The sequence below is a fragment of the Eptesicus fuscus genome, chromosome 2 (assembly GCF_027574615.1).
Source record: "Eptesicus fuscus isolate TK198812 chromosome 2, DD_ASM_mEF_20220401, whole genome shotgun sequence".
Lineage (NCBI taxonomy): Eukaryota > Metazoa > Chordata > Mammalia > Chiroptera > Vespertilionidae > Eptesicus > Eptesicus fuscus.
Genome location: NC_072474.1, coordinates 46,962,433 through 46,981,493, shown reverse-complemented (window position 1 = coordinate 46,981,493; position 19,061 = coordinate 46,962,433). Strand labels below are relative to the sequence as shown.

The 19,061-nt window shown below is 48.0% G+C and overlaps 1 protein-coding gene across 1 annotated transcript in view; it reads left to right on the top strand.

The window, feature by feature from the left end:
* NFKB1 (nuclear factor kappa B subunit 1) overlaps positions 1-15,528 on the top strand; it is a 132,928-nt gene extending 117,400 nt beyond the window's left edge. Inside the window, exons 17-24 of the mRNA XM_008156643.3 lie at positions 3,846-4,047; positions 4,560-4,729; positions 5,045-5,147; positions 8,295-8,419; positions 9,789-9,855; positions 10,177-10,349; positions 11,375-11,555; positions 14,668-15,528. Of these exons, the coding sequence (XP_008154865.2) occupies positions 3,846-4,047; positions 4,560-4,729; positions 5,045-5,147; positions 8,295-8,419; positions 9,789-9,855; positions 10,177-10,349; positions 11,375-11,555; positions 14,668-14,822 (1,176 nt within the window). The 3' untranslated portion in view covers positions 14,823-15,528. The remainder of the gene's footprint in view (positions 1-3,845; positions 4,048-4,559; positions 4,730-5,044; positions 5,148-8,294; positions 8,420-9,788; positions 9,856-10,176; positions 10,350-11,374; positions 11,556-14,667) is intronic.
* Positions 15,529-19,061: the final 3,533 nt, after the last annotated feature.

The window sequence follows — 19,061 nt, the reverse complement described above, 5'->3', positions numbered from 1 at the left end:
TGGCCACCACAAGATGGCCAGCAGGAAAGGGCAGTTGGGAGGCACCCGGTCTGCAAGGGAGGGCAGTTGAGAGGGATCAGGCCTGCAAGGGAGGGCAGTTGGAGGTGATCAACCCTGCAGGAGAGGGCAGTTAGGGGTAACCAGGCCGGCAGAGGAGGGAAGTTGGGGGCAAACAGGCTGGCAGCAGAGTGGTTAGGGGGTGATCAGGCTGGCAGGCAGAAATGGTTAGGGGCAATCAGGAAGGCAGGCAGCCAAGCAGTTGGGAGCCAGCAGTCCTGGATTGTGAGAGGGATGTCCGACTGCCCGTTTAGGGATCCCAGGGATCGGGCCTAAACGGGCAGTCGGACATCCCTTCAGGGGTCCCAGATTGGAGAGGGTACAGGCTGGGCTGAGGGACAATCCTCCTCCATGCACGAATTTCGTGCACCGGGCCTCTAGTAATATATATTTATAGTTTTTAAAAAGGCACAGAAGGATGTACATTCCTTGGAGAATCCCAAGTTGCCCTCCCTGACAACATGCAAGCCTCCCAGCCCCACCCCCAAATAGAACTATTATGTTTGTAAGTATTTTCTCATGTATCAGCTACATAAACATATAAGCTTTATTTTTTTTTTATTTTTCAATTATACTTGACATATACTATTATACACCATTTTTCAATTACAGTTGACATATGTTATTATACGCTATTATAGTGACATACAATATTTCAGGTGTATAACATAGTGATTAGACATTTATAAATTTACAAAATGATCACCCTGAAAATTCTAGTACCCATCTAACACCATGCATAGTTATTACAACACTAGAGGCCTGGCACACTAAATTCATGTGTGGGTACAGTCCCTAGGCCTGGCCTGTGATCAGAGCCATCTTCCCCGGCTGCCCACAGCTGGCCCTGCCCACTGCTGCCACCCACCCCAGTTCCCTGTTCCTCATTGGGTGATCAGAGCCTGACGCTGGGGGATGGGCCCGATAAGTTGACTGTTCCCACCCACTTGCTGGCCCGCCCCTGCCGCAGGTTGCCCTCTGTGTGTGGGGCGATTGGTGGGGTGGGGGCCTTAGCCTGGCGCCACCTGCATCCCCCACCCCCCACCCTCGGTTCCCCATTTTCCATCAGGCAATCGGAGCCTGCTGGCCGGGGAAAGGGACCGAGAGGTGGTCAGTGCACCTCATAGTGACTGGTTGAGCGGTCGTCTGGTCATTCCACCCTTAGGGTCAATTTGCATATTACCCTTTTATTACCCTATTATATAGGATTTTGACTATATTCTCTATGCTGTACTTACATCCCCATGACTGTTTTTAAAACTGGAAGTTTATATAGCTTAATTCCTAATAGGTAGATATTTTAGTATATTCTCATATACAGTCTATAGTATATTATACATACGGATCCTGCTCTGCATTAACCTTTTCCTTTCATTTGTACTTGGATGTAATTATAGATTCATACGTGGCTGCAAAAAATGTACCGGAAGGTCCCATGTATCTTTCACCTAGTTTCCCCAATGGTAACATCTTGCATAACTATAGTTCAGTATCAAAACCAGGAAACTGACATAGATACAATCCACAGATCTTATTTGGGCTTCAGTTTTACATGTACTCGTGTGTGTGTGTGTGTGTGTGTGTGTGTGTGTGCGCGCGCGCGCATAGTTCTTCATGAATGTCTTTTTTTAAATACAAAATTGACTGTGCTATACATGCCCCTAGATTTCTGCCCTCTCTGTTCATGGGACTCACCCATACACCTGTGGGAAGAGCTGGTTTATTGTTTCTAGTTCCTGAGGAGAATCCCATAGTGTCCATCTTCCACCTGTAATGTACCTGTTTCCCAGCAGTGGACACTTAGCCAGCTTCTTGCTTCCTACCTCCGTACACGATACTGCGATCAGTGTCCTCACCCAGGCCCCGCTGTGGATTTGTATCTCTCAGACATACATGCAGGAGTTGGGCTGCTGGGGCATTTGTCTGCTTGGTTCGAGGAATGTTTGCATACGTCCACATGACAACAGGCATAGCATAACTTCTCTGTTTATGGGTCCCCATATTGTGTGATGGTGTAAGACATAATCCTGGGGTTTAAGATCAAGAGCCTGAAATATCACAGAAAACTTTTGGTGGGACCATGGGATAAAACTTTGAAACAAAACAACTCCTCTCTTATGGTAAAGAATTTGTATGATATGAAAAAGAATTGGTAAGGGAGACCGGGAGAAGGTCAATGGGGGGGAAAAGGAGACATATGTACTACTTTTTGTAATACTTTAAGCAATAATAAAAAAAATAGCAAAACATAAAAAAATAAAAAGAATTATATTGATACTACAGATAATCCCTAATCTCTAAATGATATAAGATCTTACCATTTCAGATCTTCTATTTTCATTCTATTTTCTTTTTCCATCTCCCCAAATAGCATTCTGATTAATGAACAGCTTTTATTTATTTACTTATTTAGTTTTCAAGAGGAAGGCTTTTAGCCAAGAGCTTACATACCTAAAGTTTTGAGGATATCATTCCATTTCAAGCCATGATATAGTCCTAAAAACCCAAAAAAGGGGGTGGGGATGGAAATTTGGCAAAATATCCTGTCTGTTTCTACTGTATTAATCAGTGTAACTGAGACTTAGACAGCTGAGATCTTCCATCCAAGTTCCCACGTGCTGTGGGCACCCACACCAGCCAGGACCTCGAGCTGGCACTGCTACAGTAGCTGCTTACTGAGAGGGAAGTTTAAGTGCATTGTCACTAGACAGGCTGGATTTCACAGGCTCCTGTGAAATAGACTGATTTGTATAAAAACATATTGCTGCCCGGCCAATGTGGCTCAGCAGTTAAACATTGACCTATGAACCAGAAGGTCACAGTTCAATTCCCGGTCTGGGTACATGCCCACGTTGCAGCTTGATCCCCAGTGGGGGGCATTCAGGAGACAGCAGATCAGTGATTCTATCTCATCATTGATGTTTCTATCTCTCCCTCCCCCTTTCTCTCTAAAATCAATAAAAATATATTTTTAAAATATATAGGTAAGTAGGTAGGTAGGTAGGTAGGTAGGTAGGTAGGTAGATTGCTATTCTCTGACCTCAGTTCTATGAAAGATACTTTTGTGATTCTGTTTGTCCTATGCATATTTAAAACACCCAGTTTTCAAAACATTTGCATTCGCTGAGGTCCTACTTATGGGCAGGGGACTTACACGGATTCTTTACCTGCCTAGTAGGTTTCAGCAGGTCAGCTTGTTTGTTCATCTGAGCTCTCTTAGTGAGGTGGTGCTGTTGTCTAAGTTATAAAGTAGATAATCCTTTGATACCTTTTATGGGGTCTAGAAAGTTCTGTTGATTGATCTCATGGAGCCAGTCCATGGAACAATATTTTTTAATTTAACAAATTTATTTCCCATATCAATATAACAGTACCTTTGTTCATTGGTTTCTGTTGAGTGGTTCATTTAAACCTCAGTAAAACTGTAGCCTTGATTTGATTTGTTAACATGTGGAATTATAAGCTGAAGATAGAATCCTAGAATTTCAAGAATATTAAATTTACTAATAGATGAGTTAATAGATCAGCAATCAGTAAGCTGGAATGAGAAACAACAAAGCTATTCAGAATGGTAAATGGAAAAAATAATCTTAATACGTGGCTAAAAGTCCAGTTTATATACTTCATTCGTATATGATAGGGGGCAGGGAGTAATTCCTTTGCAAAGGTGAGGAGATAGCTGATCTGGGAATGACAAATGACCCACTGCCTTGACGGCTGTCAAGCCCATGGGTTATAAGTGCTTGCTGCTGACAGTGTTATCTCCTGCCCCTTCTCCAACTTCCCAGACGCCCTTGCACTTGGCCGTGATCACCAAGCAGGAGGCTGTGGTGGAGGACTTGCTGAGGGCTGGGGCCGACCTGAGCCTTCTGGACCGCTTGGGAAACTCTGTTTTGCACCTTGCTGCCAAAGAAGGACAGGATAGGATTCTCGGGATTTTACTCAAGCACTGGAAGGCAGCTCCACTGATCAACCACCCCAATGGGGAAGGTAAGAGAAAACTCACACATCATGGTATAACCGTCACTATCTGCGTTCTAAACAGTTAGTCGGTGTTTGATAAATGTGGGCTATTATTTTATTTGCACCCGAAGTGCTTTTAACCTGAGTCACCTGGAGTTATCATCTCTGTGAGGACTTCGGTTGCTCACCAGAGCCGATTCCTTCAGAGATGACTTGGGAGCGTTAGTCAGGAGAAGGAATGAGCAGCGGCCCGACAATACTGGGCGTGAACTGGAGAAACATCATTTACTCCGAGAATGTTTATTTGCCCACGGTGTCTCCTGAGACCATACAAGGAGACTGTGGGTTTCCAGGCACCACCGCTGACTTACGGCGCCTGGAAAGACTGGCCGGACCAGAGGCGCCCTCAGCACCAGCCGTGCTGCCCCCCCGCCAGCCTTCCCCGCTGTGGGTCAGTCTTGTCACTTCCTTCAGCTGCAGGGAGGGCCGTCCTGGGACCGCCTTCCCGCCCCGTGACAGTCCCTGTGCTCGGGCCGCAGGTCTGAACGCCATCCACGTGGCCGTGATGAGCAGCAGCATGCCGTGCCTGCTGCTGCTGGTGGCCGCAGGGGCGGATGTCAACGCGCAGGAGCAGAAGTCCGGCCGCACCGCGCTGCACCTGGCTGTGGAGCACGACAACATCTCCTTGGCCGGCTGTCTGCTCCTGGAGGTAAAGGATGCCCTTGTTTGCCTTCGCATTAAACGCCAAGGGCGATTGAGGAAAACCTTTTCAAAAAACGGTGCTGGTGACAGCCTTTCTCCCTCCATTCCACTCTTACTTCACGTCTACGCAAGGCTTCAGAGCCGCAGCTTCAGACATTCCCGTGGGCCCTGCCCGGGAGCTCGCACTGGGGATTATTTCAGCGGCAGAGCCTGCCCCACAGGGCACCTGTGCGAGGAATACAACTCAAGGAGCCATGAGACGGGGGGTCAGGGGGGCGAGCGCACCTTCAACTCACCATTTTCTGTGCGGGCCGGGTTGTAGGGTGATGCCGACGTAGACAGCACCACCTATGATGGAACGACACCCCTGCACATAGCGGCTGGGAGAGGCTCCACCCGGATGGCGGCTCTTCTCAAAGCAGCAGGTAAGGCCGCCGGCAGTGCGCTGTGGAAAATGGTATCAGCCATGCAAACCCAGCTGCAGCCCCGCAGCCCTGTCGCCTTCCTTAAGCCACAGCCCTGCTGCTGCAAGGCGCATCTCACTGTAACGGCCACAAAGCGCGGTTCGCACTAGCAATCCTGGGCTTCGTCCCGAGCGTCGTGTCAGTTTTTACTCTCCAATGCACCCGTTCGTCGTGGGTTTGGGTTGTTTAGTGGACTTCCGTGACAACAGATCTTAAACACAAATTTAATTCCTTCTAGAATTCTGAGCAGCACAGTATCATCACATCAGGAGTCCCCAGAAGGAGAAACGTATTGGTATAAGAAATAATTTAAAGATTTCCTTTTGCAAGAAAGGGCTCTTAGAAGTTGAAGTAAGAGGAAAAAACAAACGGGACATGTATTGATAGTATATTGAGTACTATCATGTGTGAGGCACTAAAAATTAGTAGCATTTTGATTGACCTAACTCTGTACCAGGCACTGTGCTAGGCATTGCACATGCACTGTCTCGAGACAAATCCCATCAGCATTATCCCATTTCATAGCTGAGGAAACAGACTAGAGAAACTTTTTCAACTCAGTCTCAGGGTCCCAGGAACTGGCAGAGCTATGACTCACGCCTTGTCAGTCTGAACTTCCAAACTTTATTCTCCCTACTATGTTTCTCTCCCTACCGTCTCAAGGATCTGCAGGTGTTATTCCATTTAATCCTCTACTCCTATGAAGTATAGAAAAATTAGTCCTGCTCATTCTTGAATCTCTAGTACCTTGAATACTTAGAATCTCCAAGTCTGTTTAATGAAATTGGTATTTCATATCTGCCCAGATAGTTCAGATTTACTTGAGAGGTTATTAAAAATTTTTAGAAAGGAAATGCTTTATTAATTCAAGAAAACAGAGCAGATTAAATATCTTCTTAAAAAGCTGAGTCTAGAAAGATGTAGGAATTTCTTTGGGACACCACATTTTTCTGACAAGTAAAATCATATCCCAAATAAATGTGCTGGCTTCAGCAGCAAGCATCCCAGCAGCCTTTTCTATTCTTTGTCTAGTTCAACTTTCTCTTGAATAAGCTTCTAGTTTGGTAAGTCAGTGGTTGTATTTAAGAAATGCCTTCAGGCAAGAAGCTATAACCCTTTCAAAAATGCTTTATCTTGAACGCTCAGTATCCCATGGGAGGAGTTTCAAGGAGCAGTGTCTTTAGTAGATAAATGAGGAAACTCAGATGAAAAACCTGGTCCTGGACCTGGAGAGTATCATGCTAAGTGAAAGAAGTCAGTCAGAGAAAGATAAGTATCACATGATCTCACTCATATATGGAATCTAAGTAACAAAATAAACTGTTGAACAGAGTGGATCCAGAGATATGGAAGCATGGAACAGAGTGTGGACTCTCAGAGGGAAGGTGGGGGAGGGGGTAAGGTAGGGGGGGGGGAGGTAATTAACCAAGAACTTTGTATGCATATATGCATGGTCCATGGCCACAGACAATGGGGCAGTGAGGGCCTGGGGCTGGCGGAGGGGTGGGAGGGGGTCTAGAGGGAAAAGGGGGACATACATAATACTTTCAACAATGAAGAATTATTTTAAAAAAAGAAAAACTTAGTCTTGGGCTCAAAGTCATGAAGAAGGTCACTCAAGGAACCTACATAGCTCAGCTCCTCTGGTCTTTGGTCCTGTCATTGTTCATCTGAATTTCTCCATTGTTTTCATTGTCAGATGGCACTGCCTCGTACATCAGGCTAGGACTGGGATAATGAAATAAGAAATAGCATCAAGATTCTCCTTTGACTCTCAGGAGACACTCCCTATTATTTTTTTAATCTTTATTGAAAGTATTTACAGATGTCCCCTTTTTTTCCATGGACCCATTCTAGCCCTCACCAGCTCCCCCCCCCCCCCCCCGCACCCCCCTTAGGCCTTGACCACACTATTGTCTGTGTCATGGATTATGCATATATGCATACAGTTCTTTGGTTAATCACTTCCCACACCCACACCCACCCCTGCCTTCCCTCTGAGATTCGACAGTCTGTTCCATGTTTCTATGTCTCTGGATCTAGCACTCCCTATTATTACAGTTAGCACAAGTCACATGCTCTCCCAGCAAGATAAAAACAAGTTCCTCCTCCCATAAGGGTGTGCTTCACTTAATGCTGTCCTGAGACATTAAGCTAAACTCTCCTTAAGAGTTGCTAAGACTTTGAAAAATAACTTGAGCTCTAATCTTGGAGTTACTCTTGGTGGTTCTTGCTGTGGGCTAAGAAACAGACTAGATTTTCTAAGATCAGCCGTAGATTCTTCAGTCACTATCCATCCTAGCAGAGGTGTTTTTTGGTGTTTTTGTTCAGTGATCAGGGCCCTGGCATGCTGTACCCAAGAATAAAACTGAACATGTTGTCACTAGACAGCAAGCGTCTTTGTTCTTTTGAGCAACTAGGGGAGGAAGTTGAGACATGCACATAGTTGTGAACTTTAGGACTCTCATCCTGAGGGTGCGCCCAAGCACCTGTAAACTGCCTTTGTTGGTTCCTAAATTAAAGATGCATCATTCAGTCTATCCTATGGAGTTAAGTGTGAGAGTCAGAGTATTCCAAGTCTTTTTTTTTAAAGTGTCCATGGATGTATCAGATACCTTGACAATCAAAACAAATTAGAATTTAAGAGAGAGTCTCTGGATATTTCAGTAGAAATATATATATATATTTATATAATATATATATATATAAATATATATATATATATTAGAGGCCCGGTGCATGAAATCGGGCCTAAATAAGCAGTCGGACATCCCTTACACAATCCAGGACTGCTGGCTCCCAACTGCTCTCCTGCCTGCCTTCCTGATTGCCCCTAACCGCTTCTGCCTGCCAGCCTGATCACCCCCTAACTGCCCTCCCCTGCTGGCCTGATTGCCCCTAACTGCCTCTGCTCAGCCCCACCACCATGGCTTTGTCCAGAAGGACATCCGAAAGGCCGTCCAGAAGATATCCGATCTAATTAGCATATTACCCTTTTATTAGTATAGATAAGTAATGTTTTATATATGTATATAATCTGACCCCTGCAGGCAGTTGGAAGTTGAAGAGGTCTGGGTTTACTTAATGCTGTGTAACTTGACTTCGCAGGAGCAGATCCCCTGCTGGAGAACTTTGAGCCTCTCTATGACCTAGATGACTCGTGGGAAAGGGATGGAGATGATGAAGGGGTTGTGCCTGGAACCACACCTCTCGATATGGCCACCAACTGGCAGGTGAGTGTAGCCCCAGTGTTTATGGCAGCTCCGGGGGGCGGGCGGGGGTGGGAGCTGAAGGTTCAGGAATGTAAGAACAGAGGGTCTGCCTGGGTTTTTATTCTCCAAAGCCCTTGCCTTTTGTTTTTTAAGAAAGTCTCCTTATCAAGAGCTGGTTTTGTTGTGTGGAGATCTGTATGCCCCCAACAACAATCTGTGTGCTTATCTTGAAAAGCTTATCCATGAGAGATCTAGGTCAGCAGAGTTCTGAGTGTGAAGTGTATGCCTAATCTGATCCGAGTTAAGTTGTGAGAGAGGTTAGACCAGAGAAAACACAAAATTCACATTAGGAGGTACCCATTCTGAACTCACACCAGGATTGCCTCCGTCTTCATTTCTGAAGCTAGAATAAACGCTACGGTTTGCTTGAACTTTGGTAAGTGATTTCTCCAACGTAGAAGGAAACTGGGGAGTCTTCTGAGGAGTTCAATAATACGAACAGAGTAAACAGACTTAAAGCCTTCCTCAAAGCGCCACTCATCTGAGACCTGAAGGTGAAAAGCAGGTACGAGGTCCTCCTGGCCCGGTGAGAAGAACCGGAGGGAGGAGGTGGGCAGCACACAGATCTCCAACACAACGAAATCGACTTCCTCGGGAGGCGCTGCTCCACATCCAAAAACGGCTCCTGCGGCCCGCGTGCCCCGGCAGAGACCACACGGTTCTCCTTTTACATCGGCACCTGGCTTTCCCAGAAGCCTCGCCACAGAATGCAGAAAGATAACCCAGTTCAGTGACCCAAGCCTTCCTTCCCCGGGGCAGCCAGCAGCCACGTGACTGCAGAGGACACAGAAAGGCCTCCATCGCTGTGGGATTTTTTTCAGTTTTAACTTAAGACTTTCCTGGCCCCTCAGTTAGAATGTAGAGGCTAGAAGGCCTTATGAGCATTTCTGTACCTCTGTTTGAACAAGTTTATAAAACTCCTTCTCGTAAGCCTTTTCCTAGGGAGGGGGTCAGCGAGGGGACACAGCTGCACAGCTCTGAGGAAGGGCATCCCCCTCCCCCGCCCCAGCTCTAGAGGAGACCTCACTGACCAATGACTGACCACGACATGGCTGGCGTGGCCGCCTGCACTGCCTTTGGCCCTTGCTCTCTCTCAGGCTGGCTTGGGTCCTCCAACCCTTCTCAGACAGCTCCTGTGGAACAGCCTCCCGCCCCAAAGTCCCAAAGGGCCCGCGTACCCTGGGCCGTGGCACTGACTGCTCTCTCCACTTTTCCATCTACAGGGTCCTCCCAAGAAGGACACGCTGAGTTCTTAATTTAAAAAAAAAAAAAAAAATTCCCTTGTGGTCCCTTTAATGTGCAGTTGTTCCCTGTGTTTTTCTCCCACCAGGTATTTGACATATTAAATGGGAAACCATATGAGCCCGAGTTTACAGCTGATGATTTACTGGCACAAGGTGAGTTCTCTTAACCAGTGCTGTCCCCACACCGTGACTTGGGGGGGGGGGGGGGGGAGAGCTGGCATTATCTGGATGTTCTGTAAAAGGCACAGTGGTTATTTCTGAATCAGAAGGTCCTGGAGGTATGAAAGGGAATAGCCGGTTGTAATCTGCTAAAGCACATGCGGCTGGTGCTCAGCGGGGCTTCTGCTGACTCTCCGGGAAAGGAGCCTGGTGGCCTGCAGGGGGCACTGGAGGGTGAGCAGTGTGGCAGCCACCCCGCCCTCCGGAGTGTCCGGTTCAGCCAGGACAGCCGTGTTTCTTCTCCGTTTCCTTCAGGAGACATGAAGCAGCTGAACGAAGATGCAAAGTTGCAGCTCTACCAGTTGCTAGAATTTCCCGATCCAGACAAAAACTGGGCCACTCTGGCGCAGAAATTAGGGCTGGGGATACTGAATAACGCCTTCCGGCTGAGTCCTGCTCCTTCCAAAACTCTCATGGACAATTACGAGGTAACACATCGCCTGACCCTGCTAACCATGTGTATTTGACTTTGCTCTGTTGATGTCACTACTGAGCACAGCCCCTTCCCTCTCCCTTAATTATAAAGAAGAAAATCCATCCTTACCCATGTCCTGAGGGTGGCCCCGGCCAAGTTAAAAACCCTCCTTCCTGGAACACTATTTCCAGATACCTGGAGATTTTATGCAAAAATGACACTTAGGGCCTGGGCCAGGTAGCTCAGTGGGTGGCAGCGCCGTCCCAATGCGCCAGGGCTGCGGGTTCAGTCCCCATCCGGGCACATACAGGAGACAATGAATGCATGGATCGATAGAACAACAAACCAACGCTTCTCTCTCTCCCCCTCTCTAACATGAATTTCTTTTTAAAGGAATTTTTTGAAAATGCTACCTAGAGGGTCAGGATGGTCACAGAACGTTGATGTCCCTAAATAAACACAACAGACTGTAATCAGTATTCATGCCTTTCCTCTCCCAAGAGCATGCCTGATCCCGTATCAGGACATGGAATCCGCTTTCTGTGAGGCGACTCCTAGTGGAGCCATTACCTGGTGACGTTTCCATTTCTAAAACTAAAAGATCAAAAAACACGGGGAGAAATTATTTTCTTTGGAAAGTTGGGTTGATAGCTCCTGTTTCTCAGTGGTTTTCAGGGCCTCAGCTTCCACAGGGACACGGCACACACTTAGCTCGAGGTGGTTTCCCTGCCTCGGCCCACACACATCCCTCCCCCTCCCCCTCCCTCTCTCCCCTTCCCCCTGCCCCCCGCCCCCCATACTATAAAGCACTTCTCTGTAATTTCCTGAGTGCTTTGAGCTGAAACAGGAAACTTGACTCAGAGACGGCGTTTTTTCTTAGACGCCCTCTGCGCCGACCTCTCCAGGACCACCTGGCTCTGGTGGAGGAGGAAGCAGCTTGGAGAGGGAAGGGGTGTGGTGTGGCGTTCACCGCGCCTGGCGGTTCCCTGCACCGGTTTTCACACAAGAACATGCCCTTCCTTCCTTTCTCCCCTGCAGGTCTCTGGGGGGACAGTAAGAGAGCTGCTGGAGGCCCTGAGACAGATGGGCTACACGGAGGCCATCGAGGTGATCCAGGCAGCCTCCTGCACCGCGGGCACGGCCGCCCCCGGCCCCGCGAAGACCGCCGCGCAGGCCCACTCCCGGCCTCTCTCACCCGCCTCCACGAGACAGCAGATAGGTAAAGAGAACGAGACAGAAAAAGCAGTTGAGATATTCTCCTGCCTCTCAGGCCAGTGTGTTCGGTCGCTTGGGATACGGCCTGTCCTCCCCACCATTGTCTCCTGGATATACTGTCCCGGCGTCTGTCTCCTCCCCGCCCGCCGGGGGCTCACAGTTCTCCCTCCTGCCCTCCTGACACCGCTGCTCAGGTAAAGGGCTGTCCCCAGGAATGGTCACAGTTACATGTGAGTTACTTAGGTTCACAGCAAATCCTAAAAACAACATGTGGGTGGTTAAGGTAAATAGTATTTCTCTCATCTTTTAAATGTAAAAGAGATGGGGGAACAGCACTGGCACTGCTTCTCTTCCGCGCCCCCCTGCCCCCCACTCCTCAGCCTCCCCCACACTCAGGACATCTCATCTCCCCGCCTATCCCAGCCCCTCAACCTCCTCCACGCTCGGGACACAGACCTATCTCCCATCGCTCTTGGCTCCACCTGTCAGCCACATAAAACATGTAACGTGATGGACTCGCTCACAGCCCGACAATCCTGTATTTCCCTTTATTCTCCCACTCTCTAAGCACCCATCTAATGCCTCTTCTTTCCCACCCCCAGCATCCCTTCCCCTGCACTCCTGGTTTCTCCCTCCCACTGGATCACCTAGCAAGCATGCTGTGGTTTCCCTCATTTGTCCAAATAAAACAAAAGCACTCCTTGTATCCCACTTCCCCTTTATCCACAATCCCTCTGCTGGCCACACAGCAGAGCTGCTCAGGAGAACCTCCCAGAGGTGTTCTTTCCGCCTTCTCTCCTCCCCTTGGCCCTGCAGTCGGACCCATCCCCCCTCCACCAGGTCTGCTCACCTCATGATGCCCAGCATCTGGTCACCTGCTCACCGTCCTTCTCGTCGTCTCGTCTTCTCCACTGCTCTCAGCACACATGCCAGTTGGCCATGCCCCCTGCTTCACACAGTCTCCCCTCCTGGCTTTCCCACAGCACACACACCTCGGTGCCTCCTCCGCACGCCTCTGAAACTCAGCCCTCCAGAGCCCAGTCCTGGGCCCTCCTTACTTGCCCTACTTACAGGAGACTTGTTCCCACTTGAACGGAGTATTGGCCATGTCAGTCAGAAGCACTGCCACGCTCCAGGAGGCCCCGACAAAAGCCTAAGCGTTCCTATGAACGCGCCCTGGTCCAAACCGCCATACAGCCAGCCATCTCGTTTCTTCCTCTCTGCAGCCACCACCCTCGTCCAGTCCCCTGTCACTGCTTGTCTCCGTTCCTGCAGCAGCTCCTGATCAGTTTCCGTTTCCCTTCAGTCCATTCTTCACACAACAGGGAGTTTTAGAAATTAGTGAGAGCCCTGGCCGGTGTGGCTCAGTTGATTGAGCGTCGTCCCATGGACCAAAAGGTCACGGGTTAGATTCCCAGTCAGGGCACATGCCATGGTTGGGAGCTCGATCCCCAGGAGGGGGCATGCAGGAGGCTGCTGATCACTGTTTCTCTCTCACATCCGTGTTTTTCTCTCTCCCTCTCCCTTCCTCTCTAAAATCAATAGAAACCTATTTTTAAAACCTTAGTGAGATTGTGGTACTCCTGTTGTATACTCTCCAATTCATTCACCCATTCAACAAATCTTCACTGCACACATCCTGTGTGCTTAGCACTGTTGGAGGCTTTGAACGGTAAAGGCAAGTCCCTTCTTTTTTTTTAAAATATATTTTATTGATTTTTTACAGAGAGGAAGGGAGAGGGATAGAGAGTTAGAAACATCCATGAGAGAGAAACATCGATCAGCTGCCTCCTGCATACCCGCTACTGGGAATGTGCCCGCAACCAAGGTACATGCCCTTGACCGGAATCGAACCTGGGACTTTTCAGTCCGCAGGCCGACGCTCTATCCACTGAGCCAAACCGGTTTCGGCGGCAAGTCCCTTCTGTATCCGTTCTCTGTTTTACACGTGGCTGCCCTCTGCCCTTCCTCCCACCCCTCTGCCTGCTGCTCCGTGGTCCTTGTGCTCCCCTGGCTCACTAGCCCACCCAGTCTGAGGGCCGTGGAACCTGCTCTTCCTGCCGTCCTCCTTCTGGCCACTCAGTTTTGGCACCAGTGTCACCTTGTCAGGGGGCCCTTCCAGGGGGGTCGGGACAGGAATAATGTTACCACCAGGAAAACAACCCACATCTGCTACCTTATGACCTAATGTTCCTTCCGCACAAAGGCATGGGTACTATGTATGAAAAAGCCCTTATTAAGCCCTTGATTTGTAGTTATTATTAAAATACTTCACAGTTCCCAACGCATAAGAGAAACCCCATAAAGATTGGATGATTGGATAAGTCCGTCAGTAACAAGACAATAGCCATGTCACTGCCATTAGAGTCTTCATTTTAATATTGGAATTTAATATATAAGATGGCATTTTGATTCAGGTATATTATGCTTCTGTTCCTTTGATTACTCTCTCTGTATAGGAAATAATTCACATTGTTCATTCAGATCCATAAAGACACTTCTCAACAAGAAGATTTTGACCTAATTGTCCCGTATAGACTCATTTTCATCAAAATCACTTTATTTTTTGCTACCAAAATTTCTTTGAGTCAGTGTATAGAGCTTAATAGCGTATGAGGTCCAGAAAGGGACTCTTATTTTTAGTTCCTGCTTCTTTCACCAATTTATTTTGCTTAGTTTCAGCAGTTTCCCCTACTTCAGCTATAAAATAGGTAATACAGTGGTTGGAAAAATACACCTGATTTCTAAGAAAGAAAGGGACACATTGAGTCAAGAGAATTCAGAAAAGATTCTGATAAACATGAGACTAGGTTGTAAGAGAGACGTGAAAACATTTGGCTAGTTTTGGTATCTTCACAGTTTTGGTATCTTCACAGTTTTGGTATCTTCACAGTCTTTCTATTATTCTGGGTGCTCTTGGCCCCTCACCCCACTGTGAACGGCAGTGGCAGCAGTCGGTGTAGGTGGAATGTAGTGACTTGTAGAAGCTAATGGGCAAAAACAGCCCACATGCCTTTTCGGTCGAAACTCTGAGCTGGGCTGGAAGGAAAGGTATGAAAGGAAAGGCTGGCCGGTTCCCAGCTGCACCCTAGTGACTCCCTGCTGTTCCCCCTCAGACGAGCGCGACGACAGCATCTGTGACAGCGGCGTGGAGACGTCCTTCCGCAAACTCAGCTTCACAGACTCTCTGACCGGCGGCAGCTCACTGCTCACGCTTCACAAGATGCCCCACGATTACGGGCAGGAAGGACCTATCGAAGGCAAAATTTAGCCCGCTGGCAGTTTCCCACGCCCTGTACAGCAGAGTTCTGCAGTTCCGTTGGATTTGCCGAAAAAAGGAAGGGACAGTGCACCCGGGGTGCTTGGAGGGACACGGGCCGGCCTGGGTGGTTCTGGACTTCACCCCAGGCCTCCGAGAGAAACCTGGCTGCCTCTTTTGGTTCTTGAGTGAATTTCAGTGCGGCTCCCTGGCAGAGAGCAGCTAGCAGCCACAGCCTTGGGCGGGGCTGGTGCCTCTGGGAGGGGGCGCGCCTGTGGGCCTTACCAGCTGCTTTCCTGTCATCGCCGCTGCCCCTCTGCTGCACGCCCGCTGTCACTGAAAGGCTAACGGTCCCCACCCGGTGTTCTCTCTGGCTGCCCACGGCACAGTCGTGCTTTCAGATTAAGGATTAAGAGAATTCTTAATATTTTATCAAGGATATCTTAAATGGGGTATTTTGAAATGAGGGTCAGTGTATAATTAAAAAATGCTTCCTGCTTTTTCTAATGTGGTTTATCTCTGTGATTTGAAAAAGAACGTGTACCTGTCAATATTTAAACATGGTTACAATCAGTGCTGAAAATGGTATTTTCCCCCTTTTTCTGCATTTTGCTATTGTAAATATGTTTTTAGATCAAATACTTTAAAAGAAAAAAATGTTGGATTTATAAATGCTATTTTTTATTTTACTTTTATAATAAAAGGAAAAGCAAATGGATGGCCTCGTCTTATTGGATCTAGACAGATACTGTTCTTGTAGCCACAGGACCATTCCACAGCCTGATTTTCACATTCACATTCCCCTGGACAGTCAATATTTTGATCTAGAAATAAAATTCTCAAAAGAAGAGTGTGCTAACTGGCAATGAAAGCTTTGGGTTTGTTAAAGCCTTGCTTGGCTCATTCCATTTGGGCTGGATCGCCTCCCCTTCCCCATCTCATGCCCGAGTCTCCTCCTCACGCCCCAGGGTGTTCTCATGCCTTCGTGGTGCACAGAGGATTGGAATTGCAGCATCCCAGAGGGCCTTGGACAAGAACCTTGCAGCGCGGCGCTCTGCAGAACTGCTCTTCGCTCAAAGAACTGGAAATGAGGGAGCGGAGAAATGAGAAGTGCATGAGGTGCTGTGGTGGACCGGGGATGTGCCACCAAGATCCCTCTTTCACAGGGGACTTGTGGGCCCAGCCGCTGGGAGCACCCTTGGCAGATGGCCTCAGCTGCAGAGAGGTCACGCAGGTCACACCCACTTCCATGGCGGCTCCATATAACACTGATGGACGCGCTGGATGAAAGCCCGTCCAACCCAGGACACCACTGAAGGGCCGTTTGACCTCCAGAGCTCCCTCAAGGTGGCTGAGGTGCTGTTTGGGTCTGCATCCCAGCTTAAGGCGTCCCTCTGCCCGGCACTCGTTTTTCCCTCCTTCCCACAGGGTAGAGCCCCGGGCATTCCCAAATGAACATCCTGCGCATGGGTCTCCGCCTGAGCCGGCTTCCCCGAGAACGCAACCTGCACAGACGCGAGGAGCTAGTGCTGACCAGTTGTTCACAGCATGTGAAGTCATTGTTTGTGAGCACCCCAATGAGGTATGCAGTTACCCTCAATTTGCAGACAAGGAAATGGAGGCTTCAAGAATTGGAGTAGGCAATGGCGAAGCTGCTTCTGAGTTCACACCCAGGTCCGCTTAGCTCCAGAGCTCATGGGTTGCAGAATTATCTTGGTAGGATTAGAAAGTGGATTAAAATAATTGAGTCCAAAAGTAGACCCCAAAATATATAGGAATTTAGTATACGATAAAGTAAAATTTCAAATCAATGAGGAAAAGATGATTAATCAGTAAGTGGATGTTCCAACTCGTAAATTGCTTGGGAAAAAAAATCCATCTGAACTCCTGTGTTCCTCCTTTCATCCAAATAATTTCCAAGTCTATCAGAAATTAAACCATAGAAATACTAAAAATCATGGACAAATAACCTTGAAACAGAGAAGGCCTTTCTAAGCAAGACTATTCAATGGTGTAAAATAGTTGATTTTACAGTGTGTCCCAAATGAATGAGTTTTTTAAAAATTCTTCTATTGTCTATTACACTGCCATTTCTCCATACATCCCAATTAATTATTCCAGTTTTTGAAAGTTGTATCTTTAAATTTAAAAAAAGAAATAGATCTGACTTTAATTCTCCAACAAACCCATGCCTCCACTCCTCCACAGTTCCTCTGTGCCGGTGGTCCTTTCCCATCTGGCCACGATGAGGCCCCTGTCTCACAGGACAACGCGGACACTCCTCCCGCTGACGGAGGAGGCCCACCCCTTCCCTGTGAACCTAGGAGGACCTGTGACAAGAATAGAAGTGATTTCCAAGCTCAGGCCGGAAAATGCAACGCAACTGCTGCCTAGTCCCCCTGAGTCACTCCCTCTTGGAACCCAGTTACCATGCTCGGAGGGAGCCATGTGGCCACGTGGAGGTGTCAGCCAACAGCCTTCACTGAGGTCACAGCCAGTGCCAAATTCAACCAGCAGATGTGTGAGGCAGGGAAGAAGTAAGACGATTCCAGCCTCCAGCCATTGAGTCACACCTGACTAGCCTTCATGCTACCTCAGCTGACCTTGCCCAAGTCGAGTCAGGCTGCTCAGCCCAGCCCGAGCTCAAGAGTAAATGAAGTAATGATTGATGTTTTAAGCCCTGGGTGCAGAGTCGATTGTTACCACTCTCCAGGTCTCTAACCTGGCAGTTCCCCCACCAGAAGGTCACTTTAAAGAGAAGCTGACTTCAGGAGGAACAACGAAGCAACTCATGCTGAGACTAAAAATAACATTCCCCTTTTCAATAGGAAGCCGCATTTCTCTTCAGTTCCAGAAGCTTCCTCTTCCTCCCCCCTGCCCCCAGATCTCAGTGCTGACCTGGGCCTCGGCATGCTGCTCTAAAGAAAAGGCTAGTGATGCCAGCTGTGCCTCTGAGGCAGGAGTTTTTCGTTTTGTACCAGCAGATGGGGATGCGTGCCAGGAGGCGCCCGGCTCAGGTGGAAAGCTGCAATGGGCTGAACTAACCCTACCCTGAAAGCTCAGTCTCTCGGCAGGAAGCCACTTAAAAATAGCTTCCTCAGAACCTCCGTCTCCTCGTGATGTCCCCGTACTCTGCAGGCCTAACCTAGGCTTTTTCAGGATCTGCCGTCTTTCTATTTTGGCAGAAGGAAAGCCTGCTGCTGCTCATTCACCCATCCGAGTGCCCTGCAGGAGTCACAGGTGGCGTGGATGTTCCCGGCCTCCAGCAGGGGGTGCAGCCCCACGGACCAGCCCTTCTGCAGCTTAGCAGTAGGAAGGGAGGGAAGGAGCCAGGCAGATTTGAGCATTTATGACATTGCTACCCCCTTTGCATGAATGATTTCTGATATTCTCAAGACAACCTTATCAGGTACATAGTAAACCCCAACTTTACCATAAAGAAACATCAATGGAATAGTAACTAACTCACCCAAGGTTCAAATCCAGATCTATCTGATTCTGCAGCTTATTCTTTAATGATGTCTGAAGTCCTTTGAAGAAAAGATGCTGCATTTAAAAGAGGAAGAAAATCCATACGAATCTGTACAAAGATGATGAACTTATACTCCAACCGAAAGGCAAAAAGAGAGTATTACTAAAAGCATATGTTGCTTACATATTAACATGACCTGCTTTTCTTCCCTAACAACAGGCTATGAATTTTTCAGAGACCGGACACCCGTGGTTTCATCCCTTTCTCCTTATTTTGTGCTTTTGGTGGAATTTTCCTTCTGATTTGTGCTTCCCCAGGTAATAGACTTGGGGAGGCACAGGAGTCAAGAGAAGATGAAACTAAAATTCTGTTTATTTTCTTAAGGATCACAGAACTTGGAGCTGGACAGGATCTCAAAGATCACCTAAATAACTCATCCCTGTGGCCATCTTGTTTAAACACCCACAATGGGAAAGCATCTCCTCATACAGCCCTCCCTACAGGCCTGCTGCCTTATTTAAACACCAGTCCCAGTGACGACAAGTTCCTGTCCACTGGTTTCCTAGGTCGTCGGTTGGCTTAGGGGTTGGGGGAGACACTGAGGAGGGGTTTAAAATTAAAGGAATGTCATTCTCCATTATTATGGATTCCAGTATGTCTACAACAGGCTGCTTCCATTACCCTGGACAAGTGACCAGTTGCACAAATTGTTGGAGCGTCTTAGAATGAGAGGGATATAGGGGCTGCTTCTCACTTCTATTAACTACCTTTTCTATGTC